This window comes from Pelodiscus sinensis, chromosome 4 (assembly GCF_049634645.1).
Source record: "Pelodiscus sinensis isolate JC-2024 chromosome 4, ASM4963464v1, whole genome shotgun sequence".
Lineage (NCBI taxonomy): Eukaryota > Metazoa > Chordata > Testudines > Trionychidae > Pelodiscus > Pelodiscus sinensis.
Genome location: NC_134714.1, coordinates 101,112,928 through 101,136,921, shown reverse-complemented (window position 1 = coordinate 101,136,921; position 23,994 = coordinate 101,112,928). Strand labels below are relative to the sequence as shown.

Here is a 23,994-nt window from a genome sequence, read left to right as displayed (position 1 = left end):
GCTAAATATATATGCATGCAAAGCTATTTTAAAATTTACAACCAGAAGACTGAATATTGTTTGTTTGTTGGTTTGTTTTTTAAGTAAGAAAGAGGAACAGAGCATTAGCTGGAGTGCAGTACAGTGTTTAAAACAAACAATGGAATGAGTGTACAAAGTACTTCTTGGGACAAAGTGGCAGGCCAATAGCAATTCAAGTTGAATAGTTTCATAATTTGGTAGCTGATGGGGGGTGACAGAAATGTTAGAAAAGTTTCATATTTGAAATAACGTTAGTAAGAGTTAAAAACCTATTACATAACTTTTCTTTCTCAGAATACCATGTAATTTCCACTTTCAAGAGGAATCCTCTCGAACAGGCCTTCAGACGGCCCAATGTAAATCTAACCTCCAATCACCTTTTATATCATTACTGGATTGCTGTAAGCCATAAGGCCCCAGCATTCCTGTATGATATCTACCTCAGGATTACTGGAAGAAGCCCAAGGTAATGGTGACTAGCTCTGATGTTTAAACAATCCCATGTTGATATGAAAAATGCATATTAATACTGAATTATTTTCCAGATTATGCTTGTTTATTAAGTTTGTCATCACTCTAAATGGAGAAACTTGAATTCAAGACTTCTTCCTCCCCACCAATAATACGTTGTCTGGGTGTTTGAGTTTGTGCTAGAATCTGAATAATCATTATGTCAGGATAACTTTTAATTCACTATCTTACTACAGGCTTTTTCTCTGAATATTCAAAATATTGTGAACCTTATTTTTTCCTACAGAATATTACCTAAATTTGAGTTTCAAGATGAATCCTTTAGAACAAGCACTAAGGCGCCCCAATGTTAATATCCGTTCCAATCCCCTTTTGCATCAGTATTGGACTGCGGTCAGCCATATACTACCTGCATTATTGCACGATGTTGTTCTCAGGTTGACAGGTCAGAAACCGTGGTAAGAAGGAAAGTGCTAAAAATGTGGTGGTGGAGGCTTTTAGAGATGCTGGCGCATGAGCTTTACTTTAAATCTACTAACATAAGTAATAACAAGCCACTGGCTGGGTATTCCAAAGGGAATGGTGACTGTCTGGGAAGAGTTGCCATTGAGCTGTACTTCAGGCTGGTAATGCTAGTCAGTCACTAAGCCCTAAGAATTATCCTTTTCTGAGGTTGTTATTGCTCTTATAAGCTGAATATGGAGACAAACATTCCACAAGTCTGGCATATCAGTTTTATGTTTTGTTGTGGATGACGCAGTTTCACTTCCTATATGCTGGACTTTTTCCAGATAATTACTTGTATTGTTTCAACGTTCCATTCAGTTTATAATATTTAATAGTTTTATCTGGCTGACTCTTTTCAAGTGGGAAAATGGTATAATTTCTAACTAAATAATAAATAAACCTAAATTACAGGGTGAGGTCTAACTACTACTTTTTCATTGTTTCAAAATTCAAAAGCAGTACAATCCTCTATAATTCTCTGCTGCATTTATATGGCATGCCTGTTTTTGGAAAAATAATTTATTTTCTAACTACATTGCCATCAATGTAGAGAGCTGAAATTGTAAATAATGAGTCATTCACTATCCCAGAATTTAGATCTTGTTATGGGGGAAAACAAAGATGTGTCCTCGGTACATTTTTAAAAAACCACCACCAACTCTTAATGGGCCTGTAAGAATATTTTAAGACCTGCTTGACCTTGGAATTGTCTCAGTGAAAGGTATCTGCCAAGGGTGAAGAGAACACTCTTGTTTGGCTCTATTAACATGCACAAACTTTTTGTAGACTGTGAGCTCTTCAGGGCAAGAATAATTTCTTATAGAAACAAACAGTGTATATGTAACTTTCCAAGGGATGTAAGTTTTTAAGCGTTTATTAGTTAAAAACTTCCTCCAACTTTAAATGCCAACTTTGTTGTTCAGGTGGCCAAAAAATGCAGAATGATTACATTTTAGAAGTCATTGAAATTGATTAATTCTTCAAGTGCTTATTCATATCAGTTCTATTCTAGGGGTGGGTGGCTGTGCACGCCTCCATGTTCATGGTAGGGATGTAATAGTGTAGACAATTAACCGATAAGCAAAAGCTTATAGGTTAATGCTATAAATGACATGTGTTTCTCTTTCCTTCTTGCCCTGCCAGTACATTTTTTTAGCAGGTTGGCCAGCAGCCTGGCTCAGTCCTGGCTTGTGATGGGTCTGGGACCTACTGCTGCTGCAGCTCTGCATTTACAGTGTATTAGGAGCAGAGTGGACAGGCAACCCGTCTCAGTCTTACCTCACACTGGGTCAGGGACCTACCCCCGTTTCAGCTCTGCATTTCAAGTATATTAAGAGCCAGGTGGGTAGGCAGCCCAGCTCAGTTTTGGCTTGTGCCAGGTCCAGGAACTTAGACCCCTGCCATTCCGTGCTGCTGCTGCTTTCTCAGAAGCAGCAGCACAAGGTGACAGGCAGCCAGTCTGTGAGGGGAGCTGGTTTTTAAACTGGTTCCCCTTGTGGACCAGCTCCCACCTGGCACCGTGCAGCTGCTGACCTGGGGACAATAGAATAGTCGGCTAACTATAAAATTTCACGAGGTTACTCAACTATTCAATTAACCAATATTTTAACATCCCTAGTGCATAGTCATCAGACTTCTGCCTAGCCACTATCCATAGGGTTAGCTGCTGCCAGGGCTGTCTCGAGGGGAGCATGAGGCCCCAGGCGCTTCCTTGTGGCTGAAGCCATCACCCTCACGGCACCCCTTCCTTAAGCTCCAGCTCCTTGCCCCCTCCCCTAAGCAACACAGCCTGGGAGATTATGGGGATCCTGGCGTGGCAGCTACAGGGGTCACCACCTTACCAAGCAGGTGGCTGGAGCTGGGGTGGCCTAGCAACCTGCTCTGCTTTGTGGCACTGCTCTCCTGGCCTGCTGTGCCTTCCTTTTCCTCAGCAGCGGGAATTAGAGCACCCTGGGGTCAGTACACTTTACTTCCTGCCACTGCTGAGAAATCGAGACCAGGAGAGGACAGTGAAGTGAAGCAGGTTATCTGCTCTGGTTCCTGTTGTCGTGGTGGGGAGAGCAGTCCTTGCTGCCATCATGCCAGGCCTCCATAATTCCTCGGGTCCCTCCCATCCATAGGGATGGTTGGGGTAGCTGCTGTGTGGCCGCTAAAAGCAGAGTCTGAGGTGGCTGCCCTGAACCGACATATGGCTGTGGCACTCCCTTGATTGCTGTGCTCATGCATCATATTAGGTGGTGCCCTCTTTACACCCTCTTAATTCCTTCTTACTGCCTTTGTTTTTTGGTCGGAGTGCCTTGTCTTGAATCACAAGAGCAGAAGAGGTTCTTACAGTCCATTGTTCTGTCTCCTTTCCAAATTTCAGCTGAGATTTTGTCTTGGAGTGGGGCGTGTCCCATTCCACCAGCTTAAAGCCATGCTCATTGTGCAGTTGGTCAATGCCTGTTAGTGATTGCTACAATAGCTGTTTCAAGTATTTTGAGGAAGTCCCAGAGAAAAAAGTGGAGGAGCTGCAAAAACGTTCACCCTTATGCGCAAAAGGAGTGGGATATCTGCTAGAGCAGTGTTTTTTCAACCAGTGGTAGGAGTACCCTTAAGGGTACTTGAGATAAGTCTGGGGAGTACGTCAACACAACTGAAATTTGGAGAGAACTGAATTTTTGTTTTAAGTTTTACAGCGCTTTATTATTTTTGTACTTTTTACACCCAAAAATTTCATCGCCCACCTGGCTACGATTAAGTTGTTTAAACAAATATGTTGCAAAGGTAGGAAAAAAGTGTCTGAAAACTGTAGGTACTGGGGGGTACTTAATTTTATTTATTTATTTACTTACTTTTTTTGAAGAAGGGGTACTTATGTATTAAAAAAAAAAAAAAAAAAAAAAGATTGAGAAACACACTGTGCTAGAGGGCCCTCCTAATGCAGGTTGCACTTTGTCCTGCCTCAATTGCTTCTTGATTGGACTTCAACATGGGCATGCAGCACACTGCCAGCACCAGAATCTGTCCAGCACCATTTCCCCTCGCCGGTGCCTAAGAAGTTGTTGAAGTCAAAGCCCTTCCGTACGGCAGGAGAAAGGAGCTTTGGGCAAAGGATCAGTGTTGGATCACACGAACACTATAGAGCCACTTGTGAGTACCACTGTGGTTGGACCCCCTAGCCCAGCCAGGGTTCCACCTCTGACTCCCAGGAGTAGCACAAAATTCTAGCCCTTTATAGGGCCATCTATGCCCAAATTGGTCTTGGCAGCCAAATATCAAGTAGGCTACCTGGCACCATAGATGCCAAGCCAGGCAACAGACTTGGGTAAGGCTCTGGCATCTAAAGGCAAGCTGGTTTTGGGACCACCCTCTAAAGCAGGTCTCCCTGATCCTCCGGCATCAATCTCCATCACTGTGGCCTAGGATTCTGGCAGTGCAGCCTTGGTCCCTGGTTGAAGACTCAGGTCCTTGATGCCAAGATCTCTATCTACAAGGCATGGTACACATGAGTTATGATGCTGATCCCTGTTCCCACAGTACTGTTGAACTTCCCACCAGATTGCCATGGCCATTCTGGACCTCCTGTTTGAGGGAGCAGAGCTTTTTCAGGCCTAACAGAGGCATGGCTACACAGCTTTAAAGACTCCTGTGCCAGCTTTCATTCCCTGGGCCTAAACACCCATCAGCAAACTAGAAAGCGGTTATGTTTCCTACCTCCATCAAATCCTGAGGGGGTTCCTCCTACAGCTCCTAGAGGAAGAAGTGCAGAGACAAAGGGTTTAAGCAGTGGTATCCTTTGTCTTCCTGGCATTACGACAAATTACATGAGAGAGTATATGTGGTTCTAGGACCTTTTTCGTATGCTTTAAAATTGAGCAGTTGCTGATAAAGGTCTTCGCAAATGGTGACCCTGAACCAGTACTGGAAAGTTATGCAAGCGCTAATGTAAATGGGGCAAAATATCTTTTGTCACAGCTCTTTTTTTAGAGGTACACATTTCTGAAAACTATTGTCAAAGTTAATTCAGTTTGTCAATATATGCAGGAGCAACTGGGCATATGGAAAATAAGGGTCATGGTAAAGCAATTTTGTCTGGAGTTTGTCAGGATTGTTTGAATTGTTGTTGGTATTTTTAAAATCCCTTAAAATATTTAAAACAAAGAAATAGTGGTATGACAAAGCAGGCTAAGATAACTAATATAATTGTGCGTTCTAAAGGTATTCTCTATCTTCATATTAGAAACTTATACTACATGGATCAGAGCTCTCCCCCCCCCCCCCCCCCCCGCGGTAAGCAGCTGGCAGGCTCGTGATGCTTAATTTATCTGAGTGTCCATAGCCACAGAGCCTCGCAGCTCCATTTGGCTGCAGTTTGCTGTTTCCAGCGAAGGGGATGTCTCAACTTAGAGCAGCCCCGAGTCTTCCAAACCAGAGGTTACTTGAAGCCAGTTGTGCTCCTTGTACCCTTGCTGTGCTGGGCGCAGAAGGGCTGTTTCCAAGGATAGGGTCCTTCTATATTAAATACTCTAAAGTTCTGCTGTCTCTTCAGAAGAACTATAGCACAGAAAAAAGATGCAATTATATAGTTACAGCAAAAATAACATGGTAGAGCAAAATTTGAATCAATATTCATCTTCCTGTAACTAGTTTACAGTAGTATTTTGTTTATTATCCTTCATCTGCTATTTCTATGCTGAGTCTTGAAGTATTAACACTCTTAAAATGATTTTCAGAATTGTGTTCAATTATTGTCTATGTCAACAGTTTAAAAATTCTGTGCAAACAGTCTTGCCGAGGGACTTATATTTATGTCTATAAAATCATGATTTGGTTTGGAGAAAGTAAATGAAGTATTATTTGCTCTTTCCCCAACACAAGTACTAGGGGGGGTCACCAAATTAACAGGCAGCAAGTTTAAAACAAAGTGTTTTTTCCATAACCTGTGGAACTCCTTGCCATAGTATATTGTGAAGGCCAAGACTAACAGGATTCAAAAAAGAACTAATAAATTGGTAAAGATTAGGTCTATCAATGACTGGGTCAGGATGGGCAGGGTTGGTGTCCCTAAAAGCATAGGCTATGTTTTCAAGAAACTGGAAATGGATGACAGGGAAGGATCACTGTGATTGTCAGCCGATGGTCAGGGCAGTGTGTGTGTGTGTGTGTGTGTGTGTGTGTCAGTCACACCCAAGTCTAACTGATGAGACACAAGGTCCTGTCGTAGCAAGCAGCCTAGGAGGCTGGAGGGCGCCCAGAGAAGTTTAACGTTTGTGACTTTACCGCTAGGACCGGGGTCCCGTCACGGAGGGCAGCCAGCGGGGTGACAGACGCCCCAGAATTCATAGGAAGAGCTTATTACATCTCAGATTTCAGCTGCTAGGATACAGGATCTCTTCGCAGCGGGCAGTCTAGGGAAGACTGAGAGATGCCCGAATGGATCTGTCACCTGGTAGTGACATGATCCAAAACGCCCAAGCTCTTCCTATACCTGTCCCTTATGACCAGCTGAAGTTCTTTGAAATTGTGCTTGGTTCTGTTACAGCAACTGAAGGAGTCAGGTTAAGGCTTAACCAGTTACAGGTTTATTAAAAAGGCTTATAAAGCATGTGGTTACAATGGCTATTGCTCTACTTCTTAACAGCTAGCAAAATAGATCTTAAAATGGTTACAAAGGAAAAAGAATAGAAAATAATGGTACCAAGTGACAGCTTAATCTTTAAAGAGCTCTAACACTGTATATACTTAAAGGACATATACAGGTACAATTTTTACCCCCTTCTGTGCCTCTCGACTCCAGCGGGTCAGGCCAGGGCCGGTCCCTCAATTCCTAGGAAAGACGAATACAAGGTGGGCGTCCCCATGGAACCTTGGGAGGTTAAACACCAAACCCGACCAGCAGATAGGTGGTAGATTGACACTCAAAGTGAGTGTGCTGCTGGACCCATCTTTATACCCCTAGGGGCCCGTATCCTCTTTCTTATCTAAGATGCCAAATTGTACTGGTCCGTTTTGTGGCGCCAGTTCTTACAAGGGAGTTTCAAATAATTTACACTTGTAAGAGAGAGAGAGAGAGAGATGGCTAAATTAGGAGTACCGGACATTCTTTGCTGGGCGGGAGATTCCTCCCCCCTGGACGAGTGTGTGATCGTATCAATATGGGTTTCAGTCAAGGGCACTCCTCGGCAGCCTCTTGGTCAGCAATTAGTTTGACCACCCTCTTATCTCTGCTTACAGTTGTCCAGGGCCACTGGGTGAATGAGCATATCTGAGCCTCCTGCTCCAAGGCTTTCAAAGACCATGCTGTTTTATTACTCTGTGTGCTCTGCATGCTTTCAAGCAAGCAAAGATGGATGTTACAGTCGGGGGGGGGGGGGGGGGGGTTCATGTCTAGCTACAGATTGTTCTGTTCATTCAGTCTAAGGCACACATTGGCCACATTTGGAAGACAAGATTCTGAGAGAGATGGACCTTTGGTCTGACCCAGTGTGGCTGTTCTTATAGGTATTAATTATAAAAATCAGATCGGTCTCATCAGAAGTTGTGCTTTTTGATAGATTGTGTAATACTCCTTGGAATGCTACTGGTAGCATATCCTTAGCTAAGAATGTGCTATGTATGAAGGAATCTGACTGTGTATTTAAAAACCAAAACCAACAAATTCGAACAATGCTTTTCATTGACATTACTTATGTATGTACAGTGCACAATAAGGCTATGTTCTCTAGGCACTACTGTATTACAAATAATAATTCAGCACTTTTAATTGAGGACATCAGAGCACTTATAAACACTGCCTAGTATGCCAGTGGAAAGATAGAAGTCTTAGATTTAGTGATCTATCAAAAAATTTTATTTTTAAGTAGTTGTAATAAAAAAATTAAGTGTTAAGTTGGATAGCCAGGAGTAAAAATATCATTTTATGTGATCTTATTTAAAATCCTGATTATCTATTATAGGGATTATCTTAATTTGCCTGTTTAAAAAAAAAAACCAAACAAATAAAACCCACACATTGATGATATATTATAAACCATTAGTGAGTGAAAATCAATGTCTATTTTTCTGTTGAGCATGAAAACTTTCCCTTTCAAGCCTGATGCAATCTTCACAGATGCAGAGTTGTTGGAAAGATGTGTAAAATTCCAGCTGATGCATAAATGTTATGCACTTAAATTGGAATTTCTAGCCATGTCAAAAATTGATATAATTTAGCAAGAAATTAAAAGCTTACTGGATGCTTTATGAAAACCATTTTGAAGAAACTAATACTTAAGTCTGTTATTGGTCACCTACAGATCTATTTCTCTTGGTGGCATATTCCCACCTAAACCCTAACACGTACTATCAAATGGCACAACAGTTAGCATTGCAGCGAATGTTATAGAAATCCTGGTGAAATCCTTGTATACCAGCTGATTTAGCATAGTGAGCACAATATCTATGACCCATAAGGTTGTAAGATGTATTCCAACTCTTCTGCTGTGACTGGCCTCGCTAGGCTACAGATTGACAGTCAGGCAGGTTACCCATAAGTCACCCACAGAGGGTAAGTCTAGACTACAGGGTTTTGTTGACAGAAGTTTTGTCGACAGATACTGTCGACAAAGCTTCTGTCGACAAAGAGCGTCTAGACTACATTCAGTTCTGTCGACAAAGCAAGCTGCTTTGTCGACAAAACCCGGTAGTCTAGACACAACCCTACATGCAATAACACCTTCTGTCGACAGAACTCTGTCGACAGAAGGCGTTATGCCTCGTAAAATGAGGTTTACCAGCGTCGACAAAACTCAGTGGTAGTGTAGACGCAGGTATAGTTTTGTCGACAAAACTCTGTAGTCTAGACACACCCAGAAAGACAGACCCAACGAAGAAAGCAATAGAACATCACTAGTCATTACCTACAAGCCCCAGCTAAAACATCTCCTACACCTCATCAAGGATCTACAACGTGTCATAGATGTCGATCCCTCACTCTCTGACCTTGGGAGCAGTGTTCCCTCTAAGGCCTCAGGTAGAGTTTCACAGGTGATCAATCAGGCCCACCCAGTCAGTCAGGGCTGTTCGTGGAGCCCTGAGCCTCTGACTGGGCGTGTCTGATGAATCACCTGTGAGGGTGTGCTGCCCTGCAGCTTAGAGGGAACACTGCTTGGGACACAGGCCAGTCCTTGCTTTGTCTCCAGCTGGAGATGACCTACTCATTACCAACTTCACACACCCACAACAGAAACACTAACCTAGGAATCAAGCCCTGCAAGAATTTCCATTTTCAATTCTGTCCACATATCTACCCTACTGACATCATCACAGGCCCCATCAGCTCGGCTATATCATAAAGGGCTCGTTCACAGCATATATTAGTTGATGCACACATCATATGCCATCAGTGCCCCCATAGGTGTCTGATTGCCTAGGCGGGGGAAGCCATACCTACACTCAGCCCCCAGAACATCTATTTAAGGTGGCAGATTTCTATCAGTAACTCATTCCATACCTAGAATACATATGCAAGCATTCACAAAGAATTAACAGCAATAGCAATAAAAGATTGACTACAAGCAGAGCTGTGACTTATTTTTTCAGTAGAACTACTTGTAATGGAGATGAGTTTTCTAGATTTTGTGGAAAACTTTTTTAATTCAAGAGAGCTTCAAATGAAACTTGTAAATTTGATATATACATATTTGAATTGGATAGCTAATAGGGTTTTATTTTAAAATCCTTGCTGATAATTCAGTAAATTTTTTTACTTAATTTTTGTGCTCATGAAAGTATGGGATCGGTAGTACTAGCTAACCTCTGCAAGATATTGATCCATTCTCCCAGTGTGTCTCATTGACCGTGACTGGCACTTAGTTCTTTGTGAGAGGAATATTTTGAAAATCTCTGACCATCTTATGGTTGCTAGGAGAAATTGTGGTGCAGTATTATCTGATCATATTGTTCTGGTGGCTGATTATTTGTATTTGCCTCTAATAGCTGTTTTTTTGCAACAACCTAAAAATGTATTTTGAAAAAAACTTCGGGTTGTTAATATCTGCACCGTGGAACTTGATGCCCTTAAGTCTTCTCTGAATTCCCATGTGTGGGGAGAGGATGGTGCCTCCTGAAGTTGTTACAGAATCTCTATCAAAGCCTTGTTCACTGGAGCTGCACTAATGTGTCTTAGGATATCAGCAGTTGACATTTACTATTTTACATTAGTATGTTCTCTATCTACCTCAGTTCCTTCTCTCCTGCAATAAGGAACATTAGGAACCTTGCTACCTCTGCTTAGTAAATATTAGCTCCCTGTTTCTTAGTCTGGTTTTAGTTTCACTTGTCTGGAGAAAGAAGAGCCCTTTGTAGACTCAGGGTGCTCAGAGCAGCCTAAGGCATGAAGCCAAATTCTGCTTGCTCATTCACTTACTGAGTACCAGCCATCATGCACTGTTGAATTCATTTGGGCAAGGCCACTCCCTTTGATAATGAACCTGAAGAGGAACTTTGTCAGAATCTCAGCCCACACCACTTCATCTGAATAGTTAGTGGGATTCTTTAGAGAGCCCTAAGAGTTGGGCTTGATCTGGCTTGTCAGACTGCCTTTCCTGCAGATGACATCAGCATGGTCCCTGCACATGGTCCCAGTGACTTGGCTTCCACCACCACAATTTTCACTTCTACTGGCAGTGACCCCCTATCCAACCAGTAGCTTCACCTTCAACTCCAGCATTGCTGATGCACCCGTCAGTTCCAGTACTTGCTTCATTAGCCTTACTAGGATTGTTGTTTCTGAAAGATGACAGTGATATTCCTATTAATGGGTCACCAGCAGATGAAGACACTTGCCCTTCAATAGCTTCCCCACTGAGCAGAATGGCATGCACATTTCAGTAAGATGCTGCTGAACACTCTCCAACCTGTAGTCAGCCAAGTGAAGACAGGAGGTGGCAACAGGGCCAGGCAACGATTTGCTATGTCGACCTTATGGCTAGAAATAGTCTCAAGTAGCATAATAGGGCTGCTCTGACTTGGGCCACTCCCCCTGAACTGAGCTGCCTCTTAAGAGTGAAAGCACAAATATTATTTTATACCCACGTACACATTCCTCTAGCAAATTTCTAAAATATAAAATATGCAAGAATATTCTGTTTCTATGGGGGGGGGGGGAGGAAAAACTATGTAGCACTTTAAAGACTAACAAGTCTGAATAAGTCTGACTATGACCAGGAGGCAACTAGACAACTCTCCAATACCACATTTTACAGACCTCTATCTTGTTAGTCTTTAAAGTGCTACATAGTTTTTCCGTTTGTTTTAGCAAGATCAGACTAACACGGCTACCTCTCTATTAATGTTTCTATGAAGGTAGTCCTGCTTGGTGCGCTGGGTAACTTGGGAGTTCCTGTGTTGGTGTTAATGCATTATGGTATGGGGACGTTGAGATTGGTGGTTTGGGTGCTATGGGTATGTTAGTTTTGTACATGTGTCTTGCTATTTTGATCTGTAAATCCCTTTCCTTGGGCAATAGGATGATGAAAACAATAACCCGTCTTCACAAGGCCATGATGTTAATAGAGTACTTTACAAGCAATTCTTGGATTTGGAACACTGAGAATGTCAATATGCTAATGAATCAGCTAAGTCTTGAAGACAAAAAGGCAAGTAATCTGTGTAACTTACTGTTATTTTAAGGTTATAAAATAAGTGAATCTGTTTACCTAAGACAAGTAAATGAAAGTTTATAATATATAATGCTTCTTTGTGATCCATTTGGTCCAACTATGGGGGGGGAGGGGGGGAGTCCAAACTGGTAGCTTTTGATTTTTTTATTTTATTTTATTTTATTTTATTTTATTTTATTTTATTTTTTACACTATGAATAAGACGTGTGTTTTCAGAGATCATTTCAGCTATCTATACTTTGCCCTTAGTGTGGTATGGTATAATATGGATAAAACTTTTAAAAAATACGTTCAAATTAACTATCAGCATAACTTCAGGTTCTTAAATGGAGTGGACATGAGCAATCTCTTGAAGAGGAGTGTGCTGCATGCATGTTTGTTGGAAAGTTGGGTTTTTTTCCTACTTGGTGATACCTGTTGAGCTGGCAGGAGTGGCGTGCCTGTATATCATGACATACATACTGGATAGACTTGCGGTTGAAAATCCTCCCTATGGTGTCTGCCCTCCAACCTCAATCTGTCTCGAATTCAACACCAGCCTCTTGTGCCCCAGGATCAGTGTGGCAACCTTCAAAGGCAGTGCAGCTCTCCACAGCACTGAGATCTGGCACCAGTAGTTGGCACCACTCCCATTCCCAGTGCTACAAAGGAAGAGGAGGACAGAGGAAGATGGCAGTCTCAGCACAAACCTAGAGTGTGTTCTCAGACGGGATACTCTAAGGTGCCCTACCCACCACTGTGTTCACGCACTCCAATGACAGCTAGGTGTCAGTTGTGTTCGGTGCGAGCAGTCAGCCCTGACTTAGAGGAGATAATGGTGGAAGAGGTGGATCAAGCATGGGTTGGGGATGTCCCAGTAGGAAGAAGCAGCCCCTCTCCATAGGATGTGGAGCAGCCTCTGCTGGCCTGAGCCTGTCCTGCTGCGGGCAGAGGCTGCTTTGCAGCAGTCTCCCCTGTCTCTCCCCTGCGCGCCCCCCCCCCCCCCCCCCCAGCGTTGCTGCCTCTGATAGAGGTAACAACGTGGAGGCAGGGCAGGTGGCACTGAAGACGGTGCTGGGGGGAACTAGCTTTTAAGATACAGAGGCAGCAAGAGGGGGAGGAAATGCGACACGACTACTCACTTACATCCCTAGTCCTGAATCCACTGTCCTAAGTCCTGTACCTCCCACCTAACCTGAGCCTCCCACATCTCCCAGTCCTCTGCCCCAAGCTACCTACCCCCTGCTACTCCTCACCCGAACTCTTACTCCAGCCTTTATTTGCCTTTGTTTTTGAAAAATACAGTTACTGAAATACATGTATGTTTTCGTTTATTTAAAAAAAAAAATCCTTCAGTTCACAGACCCAAGCAACAGTGGGCAAATCTGCTAAGATATAGTTTATATAAATCTGAGTTTGGAAAAAGCCTGTTTTCTAATATAGATTAGAATAAGCATTGATGTGGGTGAATGCCATACCTGAGCTTTACAAAAATAGTTTTCAGACAAAAATAAATCCACATCCACTTTGTTTCCGTAAAAACATCTTGAAATCTGCTAACAATAAAAGCACAATTTTGCTTCTGGGGTCAGAGTCTTTAATAAAAAAAAACAAACAAACCAGGAGTCATTCTTCTATGGTAATTTCAATCTTCTTCCAAAACACGAAAATGTTTGAGAAGCAGCTCTGAGCTCTGTTAGAGAGAGCAGATTCTTGTTTACTCATTTCTTATAAAGTACATAAGTGACAGGAACAAAGAGAGCAGGGTTTTAGAGCTGGATTGGTCTTTTTAAAGGATTACTTTTTATAGCAGTAGTAAGATTCTTGAATCTAATCAGTGCAGTTAAGATGAAATTTTAATTGTTTTGTATCTCTTATTACACCATTGTCTTTCTTTAATGAGAGTCTGGGCCTTTGTGTTCTCACTAATGTGATTACATACCCCTTAGACTGCAGAAGAAGCCAGACATAACTGGTTCTTTCCCAGAAGTAAAATTGTGGCATAACCTAGCCTAGTCTTCACCACTGATGGGGGGGGGGAATACCAAGTTTCTTTTCTTCCTGAGTTCTCAAGTGTTTTTCAAACAGTATGAAAGATGTTGGAATCCTCCTTTGGACAGTGATGTATCAATTTTCTTGTGTTATGAGATTATGTAATGATTTTTCTTTAATATTTTAACCATTAGTTTCTTTTTTATGTAGGTGTTTAATATTGATGTTCGACAGTTACACTGGGCAGAATACATGGAGAACTACTGTATGGGAACTAAGAAGTATGTATTGAATGAGGAAATGTCTGGCCTCCCTGCAGCTAGGAAACACTTGAAGAAGTAGGTTTACATTTCAGTTATTACTTAATATATTATATTTCTGTCTATTGTTTTCCTGTCCTTACCCACTTTAGTTCCTTTTGCTCTATGGCTTCATTCTTTATTTATTCGATTCCTTCCTGACAGACAGTGATAAATCCATTGTTATCAGAGTTCATTGTAGTGCATGGGAAGACTAGTTTTGTGTTGGGGGGGGGGGGGTTGTCTTGTATTCCTTCACTTTGGAATAGAGTAGAGCCACTCTCTCAGTTGGTTCTGCTGTCATCTGAGTCCTTCTGCTGTTACCCCTCTTCTCTCCCTCCTAACCTCACCCCCCCATCCTGATCCTTTCCTCCACCCCAATACAGTGGGCAATGCAGGCTGCCATGAGAACTGTTCTGTCAGTATTAAGAAAGAAAAGTCTACCTCCGGCTGAAGCAATGTTAAACTTCCTTTCTGAAAGTTTGGTCTCCAGAAGTTTGGGTTCTAGAGTGTCCTTTTTTTCAGGTCTAGTGTTCTGTTGAGACTAAGAGCCAGTTCAGCCATTTACAGCCGCCAGTTCTTCTTCGAGGAATGTCCCTGTGGGTGTTCCATCTTAGATCTTTGGGAGGTTGCTATGTGGGGAAATTTAAAGTGGCAATTCCCTACTGTAGGCTGCACGTGCGAGGCAGATGGCATGCACAGTGCTGCTACCACGCATGAGCAGCCAACCATCCCTTCAGTCCCTTTTCTGCCACCACCAGTGTCAGCTGGAACTGCAGTTGCGCTCTGATTTCTTTCTAAAGCACTTGGAAATTTTGAAAAATTTCCTTAATCTCCTAGTTAGTTAGCATTACAGTTCTTTTTAGTTAATAGTTAGTTTTTTCTTCTAATTCCTTAAAAAAAAAAAATCTTTCTACCTGTTATATGGCTACCTTTTTAGGCCTCACAGACTCTTACTATCTGGGATGCCTGATTCAAACTTTGCCTCTCCTGCAGCCTATCTATCCCCACCTCTGATGGTCATTCCCAGGGTGTGCACTGTTTGGGTCAGGCACATACTACTGCACAGTGCAGACAGTTAATGGCTTGCACACAGAAGGCACGGGAGCTTCAACTGAAACTTCTTTCACATGAGAAAATGGTGAGAACTGCCTCAGACCCAAAGCACTCCTCTCCTTCGTGCCAGCCATCCCCCTTGGCCATGTCTGAAAGGGCTGTGTCTGCCAGCTCTACCTCAAGAGACTCTTCCTCCGAGCAGTCTATAACGAGATCTTATTTGTTGGGGAAAGGTGACTCCCTCAGACTAAGACGACCGCTCGTGCGCCGTTGGTACCAAAAGCATTGGTACCAAAGAAATGGGTACCCAAACCACCACCGCAGGCACTGGTGATTGGGCAGCCACAACCAGCAGTACAGACACCAACAAAGTTGGTACCAACTGCATGCACCAAGGTTTCCCCAGTACCTGTGACATTGAAGTCATATGAAGAAGCAGTGCCGCAGTGGATACAATCCTCCATGCTGATGGTAGAAGGAAGGCTGGTACTAAGACCGCTCACCACACATCAGGAATTAGTGATTGCATCAATACCAGGCACAGTTATTCAGCACTAATGCCATTCCAACATCAGAGTGCCCAAGCAGGCTTGTAATGCCCACAAGTTTGGTATCTCAGTTTTCGAGTGACAGCAAGAGATTCCCTTCTCACCATGCCACTCCTCTCCAAAACTGCCCTCTCAGCTGCAACAGCAGATGGTCCAGACTCAGTTGTGGCAGCCCTTTCCATGGCTCCCTTCCATCCCACTCATACAGCCTGGCAGGGATGGGATCCTTGGAGCACCATGAAGGCTCAGGTACCACCTCCAGTGGTAGCGAGACTACAGCCGGTGGCACCTAATCCACCTGGATCCACAAGGTCAGAGGTGACAGGATGACATGGAGGATGTGGATGAAACACAGGAGGAGGCTACACTACCTGCATCTCACATCATCATCATCGTCCCCAGATGAATCCATAATGTCCCCATCTCCTACCATGGGCAATAACTTAGCCACTCTCTTATACACGTCTTGGAAAGACTAATTCCCTCAACATATCACTAGTTGAGGTACCGAACATCCAGTGCAAGTTGACAAACATATTGCAAGCTTCACCCTCAGCGAAAATAGCCCTACCAGTCAATGAGGACTCGACCCATTAAAACTTTTGTGGCAAACACCAGCCTCCATCTCACCCACATCGAGAAGGGCAGACAGGAAATATTACATCTCAGCAAAAGGGGCTGAGTTCTTGTTTACACACCCCAGCCTGAATTTGCTGGTAGTCTGGTGCAGTCAATATACCTTGTATGATAAGAACTGGAAGAGACTTGATCTCCTAGGGAGAAAATCTTATTCTTCAGCATCCTTACTCATCTGGGTAGCAAATGAGTTTACTGGCCAAATACACTTAAAATCACTTTGAAAGAATGAGATCCTTTATTGAAAAACTGCAAAAGGGCAACAAGGCCACACTTAAGTCAAGGATAGATGAGGGTATCCTTATAGCAAAGACAGCGCTGCAGGCATCCCTCTATATGACCAAAACCACTTCCAGATCTCTTGCCACATCAGTAGTGAGGTGTTGCGTTGCCCGGCTTCACCTCTCTGGGTTCCCTAATTAGGTACAGAACACAGTTGAGGACCGCCCCTTTGAAGGTCAGAAGTTGTTTTGTGTCACCCACAGAGACATCACTACATTCCCGTAAGGACTCAAGAGCCACATTAAAAACACTGGGGATGTATGTTCCACAACCAAAGAAAATGAACCACCTGTACACACCTCGTGGCAGGGCATTGTCATCCTCATCCTACCCCTCTCAGAGGGGCTATGACCTAAGATGTAGCAGAGGTAGCAAAACGCAGACCACCTCGAACAATAGACTGTGCCCCAGTCCTCTGACGGCAGACCAATATCTTGAACCGTTGATCAAGGATTCGACATAGAATGTATTGGTTGGCTGGCGGAAACTCTTCAACCATTCTACCATGCATGGTCCTCTGTGACAATGAACAAATAGACTCTAAAGGTCATAGCAAAAGACTCACAATACCATTCCTCACATCTTCCCCCTCCCCCATCCCCTTCCCTATTCCTTTTCTCAGACCCCTATCACAAGTCCCTGCTACAATAGGAGACAGACTACTTCAAATGGGGGCAATAGAGATTGTACCAGCACATCATAGGGGAAAGGGGTTCTACTCCAGATACTTCCTCGTGCTGGAAAAGTCGGGAGGATGGAGGCCCATACTGGACCTGTGCAGACTGAACAAATAAAAAAAGGTAACGCTGACAAAGATAATTCCTGCACTGGAAAAAGGAAAGTGGATATTGTCCCTCAGCCTGCAGGATGCATACTTTCACAATATGAACCTTCTCATAGAAAGTTCCTGAGATTCACCCTAAGAGATCAACATTACTTACCATTTGGTCTATTGGGAGCACCCAGCATTTTTTTTAAGTTTCTCACAGTAGCAGTGGCCCACTTAAGAAAATCAGGCATAGCAATCTTCCCTTACTTACCTGAAAGTGGCTTCAACAGAATAAGTGGCCAAACAATTCACCAAGGACACAATCCAACTCTTTAACGTTGGGGCTTCAAATAAACACTCAAGTCAAACCTCACACCATCTTAGAAGGTGGACTTCATAGATGCCACTCTGGGCTGCATACAAGCACAGGTGCAGCTACCTTGGCAAAGATTCTATGCACTAGTTGCACTAGCAAAAAAATTATAAACTGCCCCACAGTATTTGCCAGGCAGTGCCTACTCTTACTCAGCCATATGTCAGCAACCACATACATAGTTCCCCATGCCAGGTTGCACATGCAGACTCTGCAGGTTTGGCTACACACATGCTTTTGGCCTTGCAGGCACCTGTTGCACAAGAAGCCCAGCCATGCAAGCAAGGTCAGGGAATCCCTCACATGGTGGCTATATGACAACGATATCTGCTCGGGTGTCCTGTTCCAACAGCCAACCCTGTCTATTCATGTAACGACAGATGCTTCCCTGGAGGGCTGGGGGGAGCACACACTTTGGGAGTGTGTTGGTCTCCTTGGGAGACACAGTATGCAGGGAAGATGATCTCCCAAAGAGACCAACCTACACATCAATGTGCTTGAGTTACAAGTGGTAAGAAAAGCATGCAAGCACTTTCTTCCCTTAATTCAGGGTGAAATAGCAAGAATATACACAGACCGCACATTTTATGTTCTCAATAAATCGGCAAGGCAGAGTCAGATCATATCTTTGCAATGAGGCCTCAGTACTGTGGTGATGTATACTCCATCAGATCCACATATCAGCGGTATATCTTCCAGGCAAACAAAACATCGCTGTGGACGAACTGAGTTGCATATTTCACCAAAAACACGAGTGGGAGATACACCCCGCAAGCCCTACATACCTTCTTCCTCAGGTGTGGATTTGCAGAAATGGACGTATTTGCCACATCACTCAACACCAAGTGCCCCAGGTATAGTTCCAGGGCAGGTCTAGGCAAGGGCTTCATGGGAGATGCCATGCTGAACAACTGGTGTCTCAACCTTCTGTATGCTTTTCTGCCTCTTCCCCTCTTTGGCAAGGTTGTACACAAGATAAAACTCAAGGGCCAAGGTAATATGATAGCGCCTGCATGGCCCGGGCAGACCTAATTCCCTTGCCTCTTGCAAATGTTAGTTGCTCCTCCGATTCCTCTTCTATGATGGCTGGACATATATCAGGACCAGGGTGAGTTCTTTATCCAGAAGTGCACAAGCTCCATCTTACAGTATGGGTCCTTCATGCTTGATATCTCATCTGTTCGGACGAGGTACAAAGGATAATTCTCAACTGTTGTAAACAGAGGACAAGAAAGACTTGCTTTAATAAATGGTGACACTTCTGAGTGAGCCAACCACAGAGCACTTCAGCCTTGATCAGTGCAACTGGTGATGATCTTAGAATACATCATTGCAAGTCAACATAGTGGCTATATCAAGCGAGCATGATATACTGGAGGACCAAACTATATTTTCACACCCAACCACTAAGAAATTCCGGAAAGGTCTGAATAATACTTTTCTTCCAGTAAAACCAGTGGTCCCATCTTGGGATATCAATCTAGTCCTAAACGCATTGACCTGTCCTCCATTTCAACACATGGCAACCTGCTCCTTAGCACACCTTTCAGTGAAGGTGATTAATAGTAATCACAACAGTCAGGGTCAGGGAGCTGGCTTCCCTCATCGTTGACCCATCCTTCATGATCTTCTGCAAAGAGAGTCCTACTAAGACCACATGTGAAATTCCTACCTAAGATAATTTTATGCTTTCACCTCAGTGAACCTATATATTTGCCAGTCTTTCACCAGAAGCCTCATCCAGATGCTAACGTGGCAAGACTCCACTCCTTGGACGTTAGGCATGTTATAGCTTTTTACCCAGACAGAGCAAATCAATTTAGGCGATCTCCTAGGCTGTTTGTTTCAATAGCAGACCGCTCAGAAGGGCACTTGGTAGCCAAAGATTTCTGAAATGGATAACAAACTGCATTAGGGAGTGCTATGACATCAACAAAGTGGCTACTTACCCCTGGGCACACTCCACTAGTGTTGGCCACATCTGTGGCCTTCCTACATGACATGCCTATCAGGGACATTTGCAGAGCAGCAACATGCACTTCCACACGTACCTTCACAAAACATTATGCGATAGACACTTAACCTTCACAGTGTACCACATTTAGAACGGCAGTCCTCTTGGTCGTCCACCAAGGAAGTCCAAAGTGTGCCCCTTCCTCCCTCTCCTCCCCCCCCTCCCCCCCCCCCCCCCAGGGACTACGGGTACTGCTCCATAATCACCTAGAGTGGAGTGCTACGGACACGCCTTAAAGAAGAGAAGAGAGGTTACTCACCTTGTGCAGTAACTGGTGTTCTTAGAGATGGGTGCCCCTGTTGGGTGCTCCAAAACCCTCCCTCCTCCCCTCTGCTTCGGAGCTTTAACATCTCTGTGGTAGAGAAGGAGCTGAAAGGACTGGATGGTGCAAGCATGTTGGCACATTCGTGCCAGCACCCGGTGGGGGGGGGGGGGGGGAGGAGGCGCAATACTGCTTCTAAAATGTTCCGATTATAAGCACAGGGGCACCAAGACACCTGCAGTTGAACACCACAAGGATACCCATCTTGAAGAACACCAGTTGCTGCACAAGGTGAATAACCTCTCAAACTCTAGGCAAGAGAGGGAATCTACTTCTTGAATGTAGGCTCGATAGTCTTAGCAGAGGACTGGCCCTTCAGATAAACTACTGCTGCATAGAGCCATTTCTCTGGATTGAGAACGTTTAGGCTTTGGCAGTGTGGGAGTAAGAGAATGGTCTTGATTTGGAATCAGTGGAGAAGGGATGTGAATGGTTAACCAGGAAGCATCACCCTTACTTGGTAATGCTTACTAGTTATGGTTAACCTGCAGGGACTAGTGCAGCCACCCCCCCAATGGTGTGTAAGAACTGCTCCAGCGTAGGCAGAACAGAACCTGGTCAGAACAGCCCCTGCCTGCAGCCAGCACAATCTGGCTGGAGAAGCATGACACAGGCAGGGGTGCTTCAGTCTAGCTGCAGCTGGAGCAGCCCCCCATTAGTTCCCATTTAAGTAGTTAATCAGTTCAACTTTGTTTAACCAGGATTTTAATCCGTACAATGGAGAGACAGACATTTGGCTATAATATCAAATAGTATCTGCACTGAAAAAGGTGGGCAGTTACCAATTTTGGAAACAATGGCATGCAAAGCAATTTATTTTCTGCTTCCTAGGTACCTGAGGTTTGAGTGGGAGCATTTCTTCCATTTGCTTTGGCAGTGCCAATGGAGTTACTGTGCAAATTCAGTAGTCCAGTGAATTCTATCCCTTTCAATGGGTGAACTTGTTAGGACTTAGAGAATATGAGAGGTTGGCCTACTTTCCTTCTGAGTGGTCTGAACAACCTGCATACAAAACATACCAGCCCGCCACGGTTACGTAATCAAAATTATTTTTACCCTTCTTAGAAGAGTCGGTGGCCATTCTGACAGAGGAAGTGGAAGAGCATGTGTCACTGTTTTGTTCTAGTGAAATAAAGACAAGACTGAGCTGCACAGCAACAAGAGCCAGCTAGAGATCACCAGAGCTTTATCTGTTGAGAGTTGTGCTGCCATTTACTAAGGAAGAGTGAGAAGAGAACTTAGTGTCATCTAGTGTCTGGAAGCACATATAGTAGCTACAGTTGTGCCACTTAGATGAATTGGGCACTGTGGAAAATAAACAAAAGGCCAATAGCTTGTGTTAAGGCAGCTTTGACTGTCCTCAGCAACTCTCACGTTCAGATACTGAGCAACACTTTGTTTTATCACAAACTGTGAGTGACTTCCTTTGTCTGTAAATCTTCTGTTACTACAGAGATACCATAATAGTGCTGTGTGTGATGTTGTAATGTTATCCCCAGTACTTTTATATGTACATCCTATAAAATGGATTATTTCTCTCTAAAAATTTATTGCAGGATGGCGGTGATGTCACAGTGACCACAGTTTATGAGGGTAAAGCCCAGCCCTGCCCCTTCCACCCGAAGCTTTGTCCCTGGAGTTAAGCCACATCCAGTGCCAGCTCGGCCCTCTCTGGCAGCCATGTGGAGACCTAGGTCTGGCATGCCTTGGCCTGGCCCTCCCCAGCTGCCAGGCCAAAGCTGGAGGCAAATCCAGGCCTGGCGTGATGTGGCTTCGGCCTTCCCCAGTCACCGGGGGCAGAACCAGGGTTGGCACAGCCTCAGAAAGGAGGGGTTTAGGGTTAGGCCTCACCGGGAATGGGGAGAGAAAAGCCGGGGCTCGTGGCAGGGAAGGACAAAATCTGGGGTTGGTGACACATCTGGAGGGTGGGAGAGAAAAATCTGGAGCTGGTGATGCAGCCAGACTGAAAAATTTTGGGCTGCTCCAGCTGCAGCTAGACGGAAAAATTTGGAGACTGGGACTGGTGGTGGTTTGGGGAAGGAAGAGAAAGAACCAGGGCTGGTGGTGGTGGCGGCATGGTCAGAGGAGTAGAGAGAGAGAAAGAAATGGGACTGGTGGTCCTGCTGAGGGTGGGGTGGGGTGGAAAAGAGAGAGAGCACCAGGGCTCATGGCGTGGCTGGGGGGGTGGGAAGAGCCAGGGCTAGTTGTGCAGATAGGGAGGAGGAGAGAGAGCTAGGGCTTCCTACCCCTAGAAGGAGGGGGGTTGGTGAGTGTAGAGAGCAGGGGGCACAGCTTTCTAGTAAGAACATTGAAATATTTTTGTCCAGATGCCACAATGATGTGTTTTGGAAATTCAAAACTTACTCATCTTGATATGTAGGTTTTAGTGCAACTTGAACAGCACTTAGAAGTTGTAATAGTCACACACACTTAAATTAAGGGTTTGGTGTGAAGATGGATTTGCTTAGCCAATGAAGAGTGGTTTAAAATTCACCAAGCACTTTATCTAGCTCTCTAAAGAGGACGATTAATTTAATTACCTACAGCTACCATAAGAACAAATCTGTCTTACTCGGAGAGCAAGAGAACACTTTTTATTTGATCCGAATCTCTCGCTATGTAAAAGTTTTTCCTGTGGTATGACTGTGATGTGATGATGTCACTCTGCATTCTGCATCCCCTCTCCCTTCAGCCACCTGGCCTACTTCCTCCTTCCCTCCCTGCTGCTAATCCCATTAGCTCAGAAGGTGAAGGCCATGGCAAACAGCTTGTGACTGAGCAGCTGAACCTGGATGGTAAATTATGCCATGCTCTTCTGTCCTTCCTTACCCATCTCCTTGCCTGACCCCATGCACAGCGCTGCCAGCTCCCCGCCGCCTGAGCCACCAAACAGGCAGCCCACAGGCACCAGCACTCAGCCCCTCCTCAGGGCGGGTCACAAGACCCGAGCGGGACCTGCAGGAGATCAGCCGGTTCCCAGTGCAGTGCTTCCAATTCCACGCTGCCTCAGCCACCAAACCCCAGCAGCCCACAGGGGCCAGCAATCAGCCACTCCATGGGACTGATTGAGAGGGCCCCATGGGGCCTGCAGGCAGCTACATTCTGCCTCAGCCGCCAAACCTCAGCAGCCCACAGGGGCTGGGAGAGCTGCCAGGGCAGATGATCCCCAAGACACTGCAGAAACTAAGCCATGCCACTGTACTTCACGTGAGTTCCCTCAGGGTCCTAGTGAGCACTGGGTATTCAGAGTCAGCCCAGTTGGGACCTACTGCTCTTCTCAAGTGGGTGGGGCAGGAGGGGGAAGGGTGCGGAGGGAGGACTGGCTGTGAGGGGGATGGACAATGTGAGTGTAAAAGGGGAGGAGTTAGGGAAAGATGAGGGTGTAGGAGTATGTTGGAAGGAGGTAGGGGTAGGAATGGAAGAAAGGGGATGAGTGGGGAGGGGGGATTAGGAAGGGGGTGGGTATAGGAGTGGAGGCTGGTTGGAAGGAGGGGGGAGGGCTGTGGACCATGGACTATTTTATTGGCAGGTAGGGCAGGAGTAGGAAGGGTGTGGGGTGGGGGACTGGCTGGTGATTGAAGGGCTCAAGCTTGCGAGATGGGCAGAGAGCATTCGGATAGAGGGGGCCGTCCAGGGTATGGTGGGTGGGAATGGAGAAGGGTGAGTATGACTTGGGGCCATGGAGAGCGCAGATGGGCTTAGTGCAAGATTAACGGGGTCTCTGGTTGCAAAAGTGGCCAGCGAGGGGGGTTGGCGAGTACAGTGAGCAGGGGGTGCAGCCCCCTAGTAGTGTTATAACTACATTTTAAAAAACAGGGGCTGCAAATAGGCAAATGATTCTGCTGATTTAGAAAGTGAAGTAGTTCTGTTGTGCCTATGGTTTGCATTTTCTAATTGTGCTTATCTTAAATAAAGAACAAAAACTGAATGATAGCAGATTAGGGAAGCTACAAAAACCTGTTACATGGTTCAGAGCCACCATCTTGGATTCACACCTTCTGAAACCTACTTATTTTCAGGATGTATTACAATAAAAATTAACCTTTTTAAAGCTTTGTGAACAGTCAGTCTTCAGAAGGGGT

At 44.6% G+C, this 23,994-nt stretch overlaps 1 protein-coding gene and 1 long non-coding RNA gene across 4 annotated transcripts in view; one reads left to right on the top strand and one right to left on the bottom strand.

Moving 5' to 3' along the window:
* FAR1 (fatty acyl-CoA reductase 1) overlaps positions 1-23,994 on the top strand; it is a 68,488-nt gene that overhangs the window by 41,084 nt on the left and 3,410 nt on the right. For all 3 annotated transcript variants that reach the window (XM_075927847.1, XM_075927845.1, XM_075927846.1), the window contains exons 9-11: positions 316-487; positions 11,489-11,618; positions 13,824-13,951. In XM_075927847.1, coding sequence (XP_075783962.1) covers positions 316-487; positions 11,489-11,618; positions 13,824-13,951 — 430 coding nt within the window. The remainder of the gene's footprint in view (positions 1-315; positions 488-11,488; positions 11,619-13,823; positions 13,952-23,994) is intronic.
* The window catches only part of LOC142829192 (uncharacterized), a 48,172-nt gene continuing 42,095 nt past the window's right edge, over positions 17,918-23,994 (bottom strand). The window contains exon 3 of the long non-coding RNA XR_012903596.1: positions 17,918-18,786. This is a non-coding gene — a long non-coding RNA (uncharacterized LOC142829192). The remainder of the gene's footprint in view (positions 18,787-23,994) is intronic.